The following is a 17,345-nucleotide window of genomic DNA, read 5'->3' as shown; positions in this document are numbered from 1 at the left end:
AAAAACCACATCAACTTATGTCTTGGGATTTGACTCTACGGAATATATTCCTCTCATATTTCCTGGAGTAGAAGGTATAACTTCAGAAAAAAAAATTTTGAGTTTTACTTCAGAAAAAAATCAGATCAATTCAATTAAGAAAACAGAAAAAGATCATTTTCAATAACAATGATCAGTGGACTCTTTTTAAAAGTACATATCCAGATGACATAATAACCAGGATTTTAAAAAAAGGATTGATTCTCATAAGAGGGCTATCTCAGTAGAATCTAAATACATTATGTAATTATAACCTCATTCAGTAAAGAATATACTACCACCTGTGACACATAAAATCAATAGATGACCGAGTAAACCACAAAGCTGAGTGATAAGGGGAAGGCAGCATAATGACCAGAGTCCTACAGTGTTAGAAGGGTACTGCCTTTTTTTAGTTAGGTTCAGAATTTATTAATACACAAATCTGTTTCCAAGCCTTGAATTACCTCAAGGTTTACCTACAGCATCGGTTTATCCTTTAAAAAACTTGTGTTTTTCACCATTAATCAACAGGCAGCTTAAAAGATTCAAAATGCCAAGGAAAATTCTTAGGCAGAAAGGCCCATTCTATGTTTGGCTGCCATACATCACTGGAGTAGAGAGATGCTAGCTGTGATGGTCAAAGGCTGCCTTCTAACAAGTTTACCAAGGTAGCATTTGTTACACTGGTTCATGCCCAATGGTCCACTGGTTCATGCCCAATGGTCTTCAGAATTCAGCAGCTCTGAAATCTGGAAAATGTGCACACTGAAGATGGATCTATAGGATTTGTCAAGTCATGAGAAATAACCGTAATAGCTATGATTATACTTTAGGTTTCTATGGTCAGCACACTTTCTCCCTGTTGACAGATCTACTCTGAAAGCCAATTGATGATAATAATGCGATAGTTTGGGAAGTATGAAATTAACAACAACAACAAAAAAGGCAATGAGTTATATGAACTGTATGTACGCTTAAGGCACCAGATTACATTAATCTGGTGTTACAGGTTACAACTCTATAGACTTAAATTTTCTCTGCCGCTGGCTGAGACTCTATGTATACTGTATATTGTATAAACAAGGCAGGTACTGCCAACATTTGCCACTATAACTCCTTTTTCTGTCCAAGGCTGACCCCAGAGCTGACAAGTGTGCTATTCTATGGGCAGGAATAGACAGAGAAGTTGGAGCTGGATCAAAGTAGGTATTTTATCCATTAAAAAAAATATGCATGCTATTTCTCATTGTTGATTTCAGGCATCTGTTAATTCAGCTGTGTATAGCTAAATGTCGAGCTACCAAGAACATACGGGTATTTCTAGTTACAACCAGGTAAAAGCCATACCAACAACCAAAGCTTCTCATTTAAAACAGGTCTCGTTCTCATGTCTACATTGCTTATGTTTTGGAAGTACCATGTCCTTTTTTAGTTTATACCCTAATGTTAAGAAAGAAATGACTATGTGGAGATTTCCCTTCTTATTTGGCCTTAACTGGAATGAATGTATATTATGGCAACCCTTAACACTGCTTTACAGATTCTCAGTTACTTTTGTTTTGCTCCCCACATGAATACTTTTTTCAAAACTGAGATAAAGATAAAGATAAGAATAAAACTCACATTTACTCTTTTAAAGTGTATAATTCAGTGGTTATTAGCATATTCACAAAGTTGTACAACCATCACCACTATCTAATTCTAGAATATTTTTATCACTTCAAAAAGAAAGCCTGTACCCATTAGCAATCACTCCCCATTCCCTTACCCCTAGCCTTTGTCAACCACTAAGCTGCTGTCTCTATGGTAAATCTACTCTGGATATTCCATATAAATGGAATCATAAATAAGTGGCCTTTTGCGTGTCACTTCTTTCACTTAAGCATAGTGTTTCCAAGACTCATTTATGTTGTAACATGTATCTGTACTTCATTACCTTTTATGGCTAAATATTCCATTGTATGGCTATACCACATTTTGTTTATCCATTCATCAAATGATAAACATTTGGGTTGTTTACACTTTCGGGCTATTATAATACTGCTACAAACATTAATGTGCAAGTTTCTGTTTATCTGTTTTCAATTTTCTTGGGCATATACCTAGGAGTGGAATTGCTGGGTCATATGGTTAAATATATTTTTTGAAATAATGTTATTTCTGTGTTTTCAAAAAGTCACTAGTGTTCTCTAATGTAAGTATACAGAGGACAGGAAAATAGTATTATTCAAGTGGGAAATAGGATTATTAATCCAATTTCCTTCATGAAGTGTAAACAAAATCTACCAACAATTATGAGCAAGGTAAAAAGAATAGAAAAAATGGATTAAGAAAACTCATTTTAATAACTCCTTAGATTTTTTTACTATCCATTCTCTCTTCCATGGCCCCTAAAAGATATCATTTTGCATACTATTTCTACTCATTCTAGTTCTGCTTCAGATGCAAACTGCTCAGTATAAATTATATTATCAATATATTAAAACTATCAATATATTTAATATCAATATATTAAAACTCTAGGAGAGATACAGAAGGAAAACTAAGATCACAAGAACTAGTTATGGGAAGTGTTGTATCACTCTGATTTCTTTCATAACTGCAGAATACCGAGGAAAACTACAGACTGCCCAGTATAATTTATCAGACTCTTTGGATATTTCATATGCTAACGTCACATGTAGCTGATGAAGTCTTACATAGTTATTTAGGTAGATATTTGCTATTTCTGGCTTACAAACAAATTTTGGTCTGAAAACAAAAGTAAATGTAATTTTATTATAGTTTTCTCCTAGAAAGCAATCTTTAATTTGACAGTATCTTACTGTAAATAGCACCTTAGAATAGAAGAATAAAACACCATACCCTCCATTGCTTCTACAGTAATCCAGGAAAGAAATAAAGAATGCCTAAGTCCAAATCTCCATGGCTTTCCACAGATCTAAGAATAAGGAACCAAGTCTGGACTGGACTACAAGGCTTTCCTCTCATACCAAGCCCTCTAAGCACTCAAACGTTCACATATAGTGTCCCCTTTGCCTCAACACTCTCCTCCCAACTGTGATCCTCAAAAGAGTCCACACTAAGAAGCAATATAGAAGTTGAGAAAACAGATTCTGGAATCAGACTACGTGGGTTTAAGTCACAGCTCTATTACCTACTAGCTGTGTGATCTTGGCCCAAATTATATAACCTTTCAGATTTCCCTTCTGTAAAATGGCAATAACAACAAAACCTACCTCACAGGGTCATAAGACTAACGTAATTCATATATGTGACGTTTCTTAGGACAGTACCTTGCATATAGCAAACACTATTTATTATTTATTTTTGAGAGACAGAGTGTGAGCAGGGGAGGGGCATAGAGAGAGGGAGACACAGAATCCGAAGCAGGCTGTAGGCTCTGAGCTGTCAGCACAGAGCCCTACAGGGGGCTCAAACCCACAAACTGTGAGATCATGACCTGAGCCAAAGTTGGATGCTTAATCCACTGAGTTACTCAGGTGCCCCGAGCAAACACTATTCAAATGTTAGTTCTTATACGTGATATTTTCATTTTTCCTCTTTAAAAGATCAGCTTAAATATCCTTTTCTAAATAAAATCTTTCCTTAACCCACCTCAGGTTGAATTTTCTTTTTTATGAGCTTTAACACACTGTTCCTCTCTTTCATTCCACTTATTGCAATTTAAATAAAATAACTATTATGCTTCCACACTTGAATATAAATTCCACAGGAACAGGACAGAGGTAGATTTTATTCACCATGCTTTCTAAACAGTAAATGCTCAAAATATACTTGAAAGAAAGATGAATGGCAAGACTAGGAAGGAGGGGGTAGATAGGAGAGATATTAAGGATACTATGTTGACTTTGAGATATGTAGAGATAAGGGATCAGGAAGAAGGTGAAATGTAGAGTGACTCCCAGTTCTCTGGTTCCCTTAACAGGGAATTCTGCAAGGCACACAGTAATCAAACAGTAAATATCTACTGAAAGAATAAATAAGGAAATACCATTTTCATTTGGAGTGGGACACAGAGTAGAGAAAAATCCTAAGTACACTTTTTGATACACTGAATTAGCAAGAAAATATCTAGTGTGAAACCTCTGATAAGCATGGTGATATCTGGATACAGAGCTTGAGAGACAGATTTTGGCTAAAATTGAGAAAAAATGTAGAGGTGGTATTTGTTTCTACGTAGGTGGCAGCTGAAGCTCAGGTCCAGAAACAGGGGCCACCCTATGAGAGTGCAGGATCCAGGAGAATACGGCCACATCTGAACCTAGCACGTACAGTTCAGGTAAAGGAAGAGGCTCCAAAGAGGAAGGAGAGAAGCCACAGCCAGAGAGAAAGGAAAGGGCAAGAGGGTGCTGCCAAGTGGGGCCAAGGCTGGAATTTCGTAAGGTGGGAGGAGTCAACTGTATCAAACCCAGCAGGGAAATAAAGGAAGAGAAATACTGAAAAGTGACTCTCAGTTTGACCATGAGACTGTCACTAGCAAGGCTGGTGAGGGTGGCTCCTGTGTGGTGGAAGTAAAAGTAAAGAAAGTAAAAGGATGAACGGAAGAAGGAATGTATTCTGTCAGAACATTTACTTGTGAAAAGGAAGAGTGCATGGAGAATGAAGGGGGACACAGAGTTGAAAGACAAGTCTTTTTCCTTCTACAAAATGAGCAAAACCCAAGAGAGAAAATTCAGATATAACTGCCAAAAAGGATTCACGGTCATCCCTCTCACCCCCTACCACACTCCCACAGATTCCATGCTCCCCGGGGGGGTTTGGCCTGACCGGGTGGCTGACTTCATAGCACATGGTTTACCCACCTCCCTACCTTGGTCACTTACAACATCCTAACTGACCTCACGTAAATCAAGGTTCCGGATTAGGGGACATAGCTGGACTTCAGGAAAGCTCTAAACTTCTTGAAATTCAGGCAAAATGTTATGTATATACACATACCTGCACCTGCTGGAGAGGGTCCATATCTTTCTCAACATTTAACCCTGAAGAAGTGACTTAAATCCTCCATCCCATAATTCTACTGACTTGCATACGATTCCCTCTAAGAACAGAAGGAACTTACACTGTGGCAACAGTCACTAAATTTCCCTCCCCTCCTCTAATTTAACAGTAATGCCCTAACCTCTAGCATGTCCTACTCAGGCCCCTGGTCCTACATCACATTCAAGACGATCTCTTCCAAATGCTGTAACAACATGACAGTGACATTCATAATCACTTACTGACTGTACCATTCATTTAGGGTCTTAATCTCCTATTGCTCTGCGTTGTTTCTTAACCATTCTATATGTGGAGGGGACAGTCACTTCTTGAGATCCTTTTCACACCCCTGTGCCCAACCCAGTGCTTTAAATAAGCACTTTTCAATAAGGAGAAAATTAGTGAATAGAAGAGAAGGGGGAATGGGCTTTCCCTCTCTCTCTCTTGCCTCACCTTTACCATATATGGCCTCAAATCTCCCAGTCCAGAACAAAATGCTTGAATTTTGTGGTGCATACAAGGGCTTCTTACCTCTGTACCTTTCCTTAGGCACTTTACTTGGTCTGGCAAACTCTCCCCAGTTCACTCAGCCATGAAGACTGCATTCACGTTTTCCGTTCCACAAGAAAATTTCCCTAAGTCCAGGCTAACACATGCACACTCACACAAATGGAATATGTAAGCAAAATGGTCAAATGAATGCACCATTATATAAACAATGCCTTTCATGTCTAGAGAAATCTTCCATCAGGAAGAGTAAAAAGGAAGAATCCAGAGACACCTTCCATTCCTTGTAAATGATAACCCAGGCCTCATGATAAGTCTACACAAACTGGTTTTATTTCAGTCAGCATAAGGAGATGTACTGGAGAGATACTACACAGGGAATATTAGAGGGAAGCAGGGCTCACTTCTAAGCATCCCGCATATGCCAACCCAACCTTTTCTGTATTCCTCTACAAGTGTAGCCAGGATGAGTGAATTTCCTACAGCTATGTCTAACACAATTACAACATCTCTGAAGAAAAAACTATGTAAAGATTACAACTAAATTTTCTAAGAAAATTAGCTTTCAATTATCTTCTATACTTTTACAATACCGGGCAATACATAATCTTTAATGTTCTTACATTGTAAACAAAAGAGCAGTTTACATTTACTGAATCATGTATATGGTGCCTGTTTGCTTTTTTTTAGAAATTCTGAGCAAATTTGTTCAAAATATGGCAGATTAAGTGGTTATTTTGTACAGTAAAGTAACTATTATTTTAAGAAGAAGATAATAAAGGTGAGTATATTTCATCTTCAGATTCTTTTCATTACAGATTATAATTTTTAAATAAACTTATAAAGGCAATATGATGTTAAGCCAAACTGACCATACACAAGCAAAATCTTAGTTCTAAAAAGGTGCTAAGAGATGGTGTTTGGGCAGAAATGACAATTTATTTTCATCTTCCTGTCTTACTATATATGTTACCAAGTAACTATACATGTTAGGTATAACATATGTATCTGTATGTGTTACTAAGTAACACAAAACCTTTACCATTCTCTGACGAATTCAGTGACAAAGAACAAAAAGAAATTTTGAAAATAGACGGCGAAAGGTCCCTCTCTGTGCAAGAGAGAAGTCCATATCAATTACTTCAGGTCCCCGGGTTTTCAGCTTGCAGTTCCCCAAACAGTAGCATCAGCATCACCTGGGATCCGTTAGAAATGTAAATTCTTGGGCCCCAGGCCAGACCTCCTCAATTAGAAACTCTGTGGGTGGGGCCTAGCAATCAGTGCTTTAACAAGCCCTACAGTTGATTCAGATTGCCATAAATGTTTGGGAACCACTACTTTAAATAACACATGAATGCTATTTTTTCCTTCTCATTTACTTTGATGCTATCTTTGTATTACAAGACCTTTCATCAAAACCACTGGAAATAGCAAGTAAACTGTAGGCTAATAAAAATCCCAGAAGATAAAGAGCAATGCATATCCTGGAAAAACAAACTGGAAAATGTCTTAGGTTCCTAAGGAGTCTGAACCACAGAGGCAACCTATATTTTCATAATCAAATGCCTTGCCTGGAGTCCAAGATGAAGCTGCAATATACTTAAAACCACTCTATTTCCATCCCTGGTTCATTCTGCTTGGGACACCTCTATCCCTGCCTTACCTTCTCCTCTTGAAATCTCCAGTGAATCTCTGAGAATTCGCTCCCTGTTCTATGAACTAATATATCTTGCACACACCTTAAATGAGGCATGCATCACATAACATAATAGCTGCCATTAAACTCCTTTACAATTATGTTTAATATGTACTTAGGCATGTATCTTTGAGCATACAGACACCATTTGGTGAATATTTGACTATACAGCTACCTCCTCTACAGCCTTGAACTCCTTTAGATGAGGGGCTATACCATAGTAGTATGGTTTCCCAAGAGACTAGCAAATGCCTACACATGATACGTTTGTAGAAGGAATGCTACCATGGTAGTAACATAATTTGCAATTTACTTTTTCAGAGAACTAGAAAAGAAAAAAAACAACAACAGGCTAATTTATCAGAAACCAATAGGGTCACCCACCTAGGCAGACAAAATTTTGGTATTTAAACTGAGCATGGAAAAACATCTGAATGTAAGGACAGCCTAGAACCATTCCTAAATATATTTCAGTAACATTAAAGCCTCTTCTAACAATCTTTTCGCAACATTATTATAAGGAAACATTTGTTCTTGAACCTACCAAGAGATTATCTAGTGTGCTGATGCATAAAGATGTATAATATTCATAATTTTATTCTACATAAAATACTATTTTTTTCAATTAAATCAAATGCATGCTCCTTGGGGGAAATCTTATTTTCTCCAAAGATTTCTACCATACTGACTCATCTCTTTCCAATCACAGCAAGCATTTTTGTTGATTATAAATCCCCACCTTTCTGAAATATACTATAAAGTACTTATTTTTAAACAAATGGTACGTGTGTTCTCCAGCTTAATCACAGACTACAGTGATTCAAAGATACAGCTTTGCCACCAGGGGCTGATTCTTAAAAATTAAGATACTTAATCTGTCATTCATTCAACAAAAGTTGAGTGCCTAATGGGTGGCCAGTATAGTGCTAAACTTGATATATAAAAATAATAAATTTCCTAAAATAGTTTTGAAGATCACTAGATAGAATCTGCTACTTTTCTAATTCTTTTTATTATCAGTTCTTTTTTTAGTCACATAAACTCGTAAGGCTGCTTTGAATTATAATTTTATACACACATATCCACATGTATATATGTGCACACTACCATACTGTTGTCTCCACACATTCTCTTTCCCCTTGATTGGAATGGCTAGTACCCCAGCCTTCTAATATCCAGTATAAAATCAATATTCTGCTCTGAAACTGACCATCAACTACACAATAGATATATTTTTAAGTATAAAGATCAACTGATGTTCTTATATCATTCAATTCTTAGTGCTCTGAATTCAGTAGGTGTTGGGATTTCTCAAAATGTTCCTAGAGAATAACATGGCAGTAAAATCCTTAAGTGATTCACCTGATATCCTGGCATGAAGATTCTGCTTCATAGAGGCACCCTCAGGCTGAGAAAGGGACTGGAGAATTGTCAAGGCTGATCTTCGCAGAGCACTATCAAAAATTGTTAGTACTTCATTTGGGAATGTGTTGAAATACTCCCCAATTTCCATGTTGGTCTCAAAAAGGGTCATGGCATTAACCACAACTGGGTAATGAGCATCTTCATCTCTTTCCTTCAAGATTAGAAGAATATCATTCTTATGGTATTCCGAAACATAGGATTCAAACACTTGACCAACCAGTGTAACTTGATCACTATTCATCTTGAATCTAGGTGACTAAAGAAAAAGAAAGGACCGTATTATACCTTTGGTATTGCAGACTTAAACACAAGTTAAACAAAAACGATTGGTTGTAAATCATCCTGACTTTGGGTCACACTATAAACTCAAAATATTATTCAAATTAAAATCTTAAGGGGAGCCTGGGTGGCTCAGTCGGTTGAGCGTCCAACTTCGGCTCAGGTCGTGATCTCGCAGTCCGTGAGTTCGAGCCCTGCGTCAGGCTCTGTGCTGACCGCTCTGAGCCTGGAGCCTGTTTCAGATTCTGTGTCTCCCTCTCTCTGACCCTCCCCCATTCATGCTCTGTCTCTGTCTCAAAAATAAATAAAGGTTAAAAACAAAAATTAAAAAAAAAAATTAAAATCTTAATTAGATTGGAATTACTTGTTATAGTCACTTAGTAAATGTATTTTTTGAGAAAGTGAAGCTAAACCTAACCAAAGAATTATGTTGGTACTGATTACTGAAATCCAAAATGGTCCAATGCCTTTCCTGTATCTTTTCCCCAAACTATCTCTTATTAATTCTATGGTAAAAGGCCTTCCCTTTTCTTTAACCACAATTTGTATATACATTTGCTCTCAAGTATATCTTAAATAGCAGTCTTCTGGCTAATGTTACTTCTGGTAGAGTTTTTTGCATGTGCCCTGGTTCTAGGTTTATTCATATAAATAATGTATCCTTCTCTCTTATCACACACACACATCATATTCATGTGTATTCAGCTACATAAATGGAACATACGTGGATAACCAGGGTTTTTAAAAATTTTCTAATGTTTATTTATTTTTGAGAGAGAAAGAATGAGGGAGGGGTGGGGAAGACACAATGCAAAGCAGGCTCCAGGCTCTGAGCAGTCAGCACAGAGCCCAATTCAAGGCTCCAACTCACAAAGTGCGAGATCGGACCTGAGCTGAAGTCAGACACTTAACCAACTGAGCCACCCAGGTGCCCCCGTGGATTGCTAGTTCTGACTTGAATAGTTAACAGATTCGCTTTAGAAATTTACATTTTGGGGGCACCTGGGTGGCTCGGTCGGTTAAGCGTCCGACTTCGGCTCAGGGCATGATCACACAGTCCATGAGTTCGAGCCCCGTGTCGGGCTCTGTGCTGACAGCTCAGAGCCTGGGGCCTGTTTCAGATTCTGTGTCTCCCTCTCTCTCTGCCCCTCCCCTGTTCATGCTCTGTCTCAAAAATAAATAAACGTTAAAAAATTTAAAAAGAAAAAAAGAAATTTACATTTTGAGGTTAATTTGTTTCCTATTTTCTCTTTCTAACCTAGGAAACGTACTGGCCTCAGCAAAAACAGCTATCAAGAGTATAAAGAAAGTACATAATTAAACTGAGGAAAGAAAAATTGATCTTTAAATGATGAATAACTAGGACTGAAAATAAATACACTATATTACATTACTTCACCTATCACATTCCCCTGGCAATGTATTTTTTTGAAAATCCGTATCTACAGATTAAAAGGGCCTACCCCCATTCCAAGTTCATGTATACAGGCAGATATCTATCATGTTCACAGTACCATGCTGGGAAATAAAAAGCACAATAAAAGATCCTCAATGCCCTCAGGGAACCAAGGGACAGATCAAATGAAACAGTGCTCTGATAGTGGTAAAAATACAATATCAATAGAAGCACAAAGAAGAGAAGTATTAAATTTCAACGGGGTGACAATCCCAGACATGGCAATGGGCAGTTAAGATAAACTGTTGAAATTGATCATCTAAGAAAATCTTATTTGGTTTGGAAACAGTACTGGAGGACAAATGTACTTTGACTTATTTAACCAACATTTATTGTACTCGGTTCAACAAACAGAAAGATGATAAAAGACAACTTATGAAGTTCACATTTTAGCAACCTAACTATGTGTTACAATGCTATTTATTAGCATTATTTTGCTTTTTCTGGGAACCTACTATTCTAGAAGGTGTGAATGGAGTTAAGATGGGGGGGGGTATATGTCACAGGCCAAGAATTCTAACAACTACAAATGCCTGTCTGAGACTGACAGATAGGCATGTGTATACCCAGGAGAATGAGTGAGAGCAAATTATGGCCAATACATCGATAAATAACTTGTTTTTATTAGGTAATATTAAATTCAGCCAAGTATAAAGCAGAAAAAAGCACTTGAAAAGTAACTCATCATACAGTATTTCCAGGACGTGGCCTTTGCTTGAAACAGAGAGGGGCACCTGGATGGCTCAGTTGGTTGAGCGTCCGACTTCGGCCCAGGTCATGATCTCACGGTCTGCGGGTTCAAGCCACGCATCGGGCTCTGTGCTGACAGCTCGGAGCCCGGAGCCTGTTTCAGATTCTGTGTCTCCCTCTCTCTCTGACCCTCCCCTGTTCATGCTCTGTCTCTCTCTCTCAAAAATAAATAAACATTAAAAAAATTTTTAACAAAACAAAAAAAAAACAGAGAAACTGTACTCCCAAGAGTTGCTACAAGACAATCTTTAAGATTCTATAAATGCATACTAAATTTGGAGTCACAGTTTAGCAATTTAAAAGACAGCTCCACATAGGGCAGAGAGGGGGTAGCTGCAGAATGCATGGTTCAAATTAAAGTCAGATTAAATTTCGCCTAGTCTTTTTTTGAAATAGCATGTTTTCTGAAAACAGCATTCCCTTTCAAAACCTGCCCAAACTGTTCAACTGTTTCTAAGCAGTTTGCTAACCCTATAAACATGCCCACTCTTACTGTTCTACAATTTTCAAGTTCCCTTTCCTTTCACCTATTGAGTAGCTCGGGGCAAAATACAACCACGTGCTACTTCATCCTCTGGACCAAGTGAAGCGCAGGCAAGTGCCAGCAGGGCGAATCAGCGGCGGCTTGCAGCCAGACCACCGAGAATCCCCGCCCTCCGAGAAGCCGCCGCACTCACCCGGAGCCACGCCCCCTCGTCGGTCCCCGCTGCGCCGCGTCCTAAGACCCGCCCCTCTCGCCCGCGGCCCGCGTCTTGTGGGCACCTCCTCCTCGCCCGTCTGCCCCGCTCCCCGTGTGCGCTGGGCGAACACGGAGCCGGGTCGTACTCAGAGGACTGCTTTCCATACTTCCGTCTCTGGACGCAGCCCTTGCCCTACAACACCTCGGCAGGTCTCTGACACTGCCTGGCTCGGCAACCGGGCACCTCGGTCGCCCGACAAATCCCGGAGTTGAATAGTTTGGGAACTAACCAGATGTGGGAGAGACTTGGGACGAACTGCGGGAGAAAAAAAAAATAGTAACGGTGAAACGAGGCAGCAGTTGTCACTTACTGGCGGACATGCAGTGTTAGAAGTCACCGGGGACGCGCTGCTCCCAAGGCTGAGGGTCGCGGAGAGCTCGGGCCTGGCGGCGGGGGGCGCGAAGAGGCCGCTGGGGGCGGGGCGGGGCGCGTTCGCCGGCCGCTCGAGGCGTCGCCGGCCGCGGGGGCGCGCAGGCTCCGACGGGTCCTCCTGGCGCCTGGGTGAAGTAGGCGCCGCGCCGGCTGCTTGGCGGGCCCGCGCACCAGACGGACGCCGAGCCGCGCGCCGCCTCGACTTCGCCGTTCAGGAGGCTCTTCCGGGTGGAGAAGCGGGAGGGCGCGCACCCCGCCTGGTGCCGCGGGACGCGAGACGGTGGAGCTGGGCGGGCTGGGAGGGGCCAGGAGGGCCGAGGCGGGGCCCGATGAGTTCCAGGGCGGGGCTAGGCCGAGCCTCCCGCCCCAGGTGGAGTGAGAAGAGGGGGGCTATGCGAGGACTCACATGGCCTGTATGGGTCGTGCTTTTGGTCTAAGAACTGGCAAATACAAGGTTGCAACGATTTTCTGCTGTGTTGTCTTCTAGAAGATTTAGGATGAAGCTTAGGTCTTATAGCTTAGGTCTATGGCCCTTTTGAGTTAATTTTTGTATATGATGCGAGGTATGGATACTAGGTAACATTTTGCATATAGATATCTAGCACCATTTGTTGAAAGAGCTATACTTATTCTACTGAAAAGCCTTTGCACTTATGTCAAAAATCAGTTGATTTTGTTTGTGCGGGTCTAAGACTTTTCTGTTGCCAGATCTATGTACCTACTTTACAATAACGCTATTTTATCTGCATCACTGTAGCTTTATAATGAGCCTTGAAATCAGAGTTTGGCCTCGATTTTTGTTCTTTTTCAAATTTTTTGGGCTCTTGTGTTTCTCTGGGCGGGGGGTGGAGGCTCTTGTGTTTCTGTATGAATTTTAAAACCAGTTTGTCATTTTCTATTAAAAAGCTGGGATTTTTGGGCCGCCTGACTGGCTCAGTTGATGGAACACAGGGCTCTTGATCTTGGGGTTGTGAATTGGATCCCCATGTTGGGTGTAGAGATTACTTTAAAAAATAAAATCTTTAAAAGAAAAAAACTGGGATCTTTATTGGGGTTGCACAGAATATGGGTCAGTATGGGAAGAATTTACATGTTGATGATATTGAGTCATATGACCTTTGAACAAAGTAACCTCCATTTATTTGCCATATAGTTTCTATTCATGTAATTAATATAGCAGTTGAAGCTTCTGGGATGGGCATGCCACTGGCTGGGCTGTGCCTTCTGGACAACGGAGCAGGTTCAGTTTTCATTTGGGTGCCTGGGCTTCTGCCATTTAATCTGTAGCATCAGTGACAGCAAGAGCAAGAGGATGCCAGCAACCAGTGGGGAGTGGACACTTGGCAAGGCCTACAGTTTCAGAAGTGCCACCTCAGCCATGGCCCCATTCAGAGTGGGTCGCCATCCTTTCCATGATGGTTTTTGAAGGGGAACCTGGGAACAAGGTGAACCTAACACGGTTGTTCAAGGGCAAGAAGAGAGTGCTATTTGGAGTCCCTAGGGCCTTTTCACCCCCTCCCCACTGCCCCCAGATGTTCCAAGATCCACCTGCCAGGGTTTATGCAGCAGGCTGAAGCTCTGAAGGCCAAGGGGGTCCAGGTGGTAGCATATCTGAGTGTTAATGATGTCTTTGTAGCTGAAGAGTGGGGACAAGCTCACAACTCGGGAGACAAGGTTAGGCTCTTGGCTGACTCCCGTGGGACCTTTAGGAAGGAGACAGATTTGTTACTAGATGATTGATTCATTGGTATCTCTCTTTGGAAATCCACTGCTCAAGAGGTTCTCCATGGTGGTAGAGGATGGTATAGTGAAGTCTCTGAATGTGGAGCTGGATGATAGAGGCTTCATCTGCAGCCTGGCACCCAACATCATCTCACAGTTCTGAGGCCCTGGGCCCAGACATATTCCTTCTACCTCTTTCCTGCCCAGCTCTGGACAGAGGGCCCCAGTCCACACTCAATGGGGGCCACCAATGGGGAACTTTGCCCAGATTTCTGCAATAAAGATTTGTGGTTTGCAAAACAAAACAAAAAACAATAATCTTTTGTTCCATCTGTCTCTAACTCAGGTTTATCCTTAAACTCTTGGGAAGTGGGAAATCATAGTTTTTGATGCTATGTAAATGATATTTTAAATTTCAAATTTTGATTGTTCCTTTCTAGTATATAGAACTATTGATCTTTTTACATTTATTATTTCAAACAGTCTTAAAAATTAATAAACAATTTTTAAGAGCAGTTATGGGTTCACAGGAAAATTGAGCAGAAATTACAGGAAGTTCCCATATAACCCTTCCACCCACCACCCTTAAACTATATTCCCCACACCCTCCCACACCATCAACATACATACTGTTACCAGAGCGGTGCATTTGTTACAATTAATGAGCACACACTGACACATCATCATCACCCAAAATTCATTGTTTACAGTCTGGTTCACCCTTGTTGTTGTACATTCTATGGGTTTTAACAGATGTATTATAATAACATGTATCCACCATTGCTGTATCATGCAGAATAGTTTCACTGCCCTGAAAATTTTCTTTGCTCTACTCATCCCTCTCTCCTACCTAATCTCTAGCAACAACTAATCTTTTTATTACCTCCATAGTTTTCCCTTTTCTAGGATGTCATATGCAGTTGACCCTCAAATAACACAGGTTTGAACTGCTTGGGTCCACTTATATGTGGGTTTTTAAAATAGTACTGTAAGTGTATTTTCTCTTCCTTATGATTTGCTTAATAACATTTTCTCTAGCTTTATTATAATAACACAATATATAAAGCATATTCAAAATATGTGTTGTTTATGTTATTAGTAAGGCTTCTTGTCAACAGACCATTAGTGGTTAACTTTTTGGTGAGTCAAAAGTTATATGCGGATTTTTAATGTCTATGGGGGAGTCAACCCCAACCCCTGTGTTGTTCAAGGGTCAACTGTAGTTGAAATCATACAGTAGTTAGCCTTTTCAGATTGTCTTCTTTCACTTAGTAACATACGCTTAAGTTTCCTCCATGTCTTTTCATGGCTTAACAGTTCATTTATTTTTGGTGGTGAATAATAATCCATTATCTGGATATACCACACTTTATTTGTCCATTTACCTACTAAAGGATATCTTGGTTGCTTCCAAGTTTTGCCAGTTATGGATAAAACCAATATGTACATCCATGTACAGGTTTTTGTGTAGGTATAAGTTTTCAGCTCTTTTGGGTAAATACCAAGGAGCATGATTGTTTATTGAATGAATCCTATGGTAAGGGTATGTTTAGTTTTTTTCAACGTTTATTTATTTTTGGGACAGAGAGAGACAGAGCATGAACGGGGGAGGGGCAGAGAGAGAGGGAGACACAGAATCGGAAACAGGCTCCAGGCTCTGAGCCATCAGCCCAGAGCCCGACGCGGGGCTCGAACTCACGGACCGCGAGATCGTGACCTGGCTGAAGTCAGACGCTTAACCGACTGCGCCGCCCAGGTGCCCCTGTTTAGTTTTGTAAGTACCCCCAAAATGTCTTCCAAAGGGGTCGTACAATTTTGCGTTCCTGTCAGCAATGAATGAGGGTTTCTGTTGTTCCACTTCCTCTCCTACATTTGGTGTTGTTTGTATTTTGGATTTTGGCCATTGTAGTAAGCATGTAGTGGTATCTCGTTGTGTTAATTTGTAATTACCTGGTAACATACGAAGGTGAACATGTTTTCATGTGCTTACTTTTCATCTGTATATCTTCTTTGATGAGGTGTATGTTCAGGTCTTTGTCAGTCTTTAAATCAGGCTGTTTGTTTTCTTATTGTTGGGTTTTTTTCTCCTTTTTAAGTTTATTTATTTATTTTGAGAGAGAGAGAGGAAGAGACAGAATCCCAAACAGGCTCTACCCCTCAGCGCAGAGCCCAACATAGGGCTCCATCCCACAAATCTGATCATGGTTTTGGATTATAACCTGAGTCAAAGTCAAGAGATGTTTAACTGACTGAACCACCCAGGTGCCCTGACTTATTGAGTTTTAAGAGTCCTTTATCAGATGTGTCTTGCAAATACTTCCTCCCAGTCCGTGGCTTTATCTACTTTTTCTCTAGACATTGTCTCTCACAGAGTAGATTTTTAATTTTAATTATATCCAGCTTATCAATTGTTTCTTTCATGTATTGTGCTTTTGACATTGTATTTAAAAAGTTATCACCGTTCCCAGTCATCTAGGTTTTGTCCTGTGTTTAGGACTTTTATAGTTTTGTGTTTTACACTTAGGTGTGTGATCTACGCTAATTTTTGTGAAGGGTGTTAAGACCTGTGTGTGTGTATGTGTGCATGTGGATGTCCAGTTGTTCCAGTAACATTTGTTGAAAAGACTGTTTTTGCTACATTTGTCAAAGATCTGTATTGCCTTTGCTCTCTTGTCAAAGATCAGTTGACTATATGTGGGTCTATTTGTGGGCTCTCTATTCTGTTGCATTGATCTATTAGTCTGTTTTCCACTAATAGCACACTGTCTTGATTACTGTAGCTTTATAGTGAGTGTTGAGGTCAGATAGTGTCAGTCCTCCAAATTTGTTCTCCTTCAATATTGAATTGGCTATTCAGGGTCTTTTATTCTCCATATAAACTTTAGAATCTTTTTGTCAACATCCACAAAATAGCTTGCTGGGATTTTGATTGGGATGGGGTGAAACTATAGATCAAGAACTAATGTTTTGACAATTTTGAGTCTTCTTATCTATGAACATGAAATATCTATCTCTCCATTTATTTAGTTCTTTGATATCTTTCATCAATTTTATAGTCTTCCTCATATAGATTTGGCATGTATTTTGTTAGATTTATACTTAAGTATTCCTTTTGGGGGGTACTAATGTAAATGGTAGTATGTTTTTAATTTCAAATTCCACTTGTTCATTGCTCATATATAAGAAAGCACTTGACTTCCACATATTTGTATCCTGCAATCTTTCTGTAATCACTTATTTGTTCTAGAAGTTTTATATGTAGATTCTTTCAGGTTTTTTACATAGATGATCATGTCATCTGCAAATAAATACAGTTTTATTTTTTCCTTCTCAATCTCTGTGATTTTTATTTTTCTTTTTTTATTGCATTAAC

At 39.7% G+C, this 17,345-nt stretch overlaps 1 protein-coding gene and 1 pseudogene across 6 annotated transcripts in view; one reads left to right on the top strand and one right to left on the bottom strand.

Moving 5' to 3' along the window:
• Positions 1 to 12,319, bottom strand: part of MCM9 (minichromosome maintenance 9 homologous recombination repair factor) — a 111,538-nt gene extending 99,219 nt beyond the window's left edge. For 4 of the 6 annotated variants that reach the window (XR_008298372.1, XM_027057008.2, XM_053222326.1 and 1 more), the window contains exons 1-2: positions 12,189 to 12,303; positions 8,591 to 8,909 (exon numbers count right to left, since the gene is read on the bottom strand). Coding sequence is in view for 5 of the 6 variants with exons in the window: in XM_027057008.2 (XP_026912809.2) it covers positions 8,591 to 8,894 (304 nt within the window). In the remaining variant the exon portion in view is untranslated. Of the gene's footprint in view, positions 1 to 8,590; positions 8,910 to 12,188 lie in introns of those variants that run through there. The other 2 variants (XM_027057007.2, XM_027057009.2) reach the window with 2 other exon arrangements.
• Positions 12,320 to 12,343: 24 nt separating this feature from the next.
• LOC128315535 (peroxiredoxin-5, mitochondrial-like) lies at positions 12,344 to 15,523 on the top strand (annotated as a pseudogene).
• The last annotated feature ends 1,822 nt before the right edge of the window (positions 15,524 to 17,345 follow it).

Source organism: Acinonyx jubatus, chromosome B2, assembly GCF_027475565.1.
Source record: "Acinonyx jubatus isolate Ajub_Pintada_27869175 chromosome B2, VMU_Ajub_asm_v1.0, whole genome shotgun sequence".
Classification (NCBI taxonomy): Eukaryota; Metazoa; Chordata; class Mammalia; order Carnivora; family Felidae; genus Acinonyx; species Acinonyx jubatus.
This window is presented reverse-complemented; position numbering and strand designations above follow the sequence as displayed.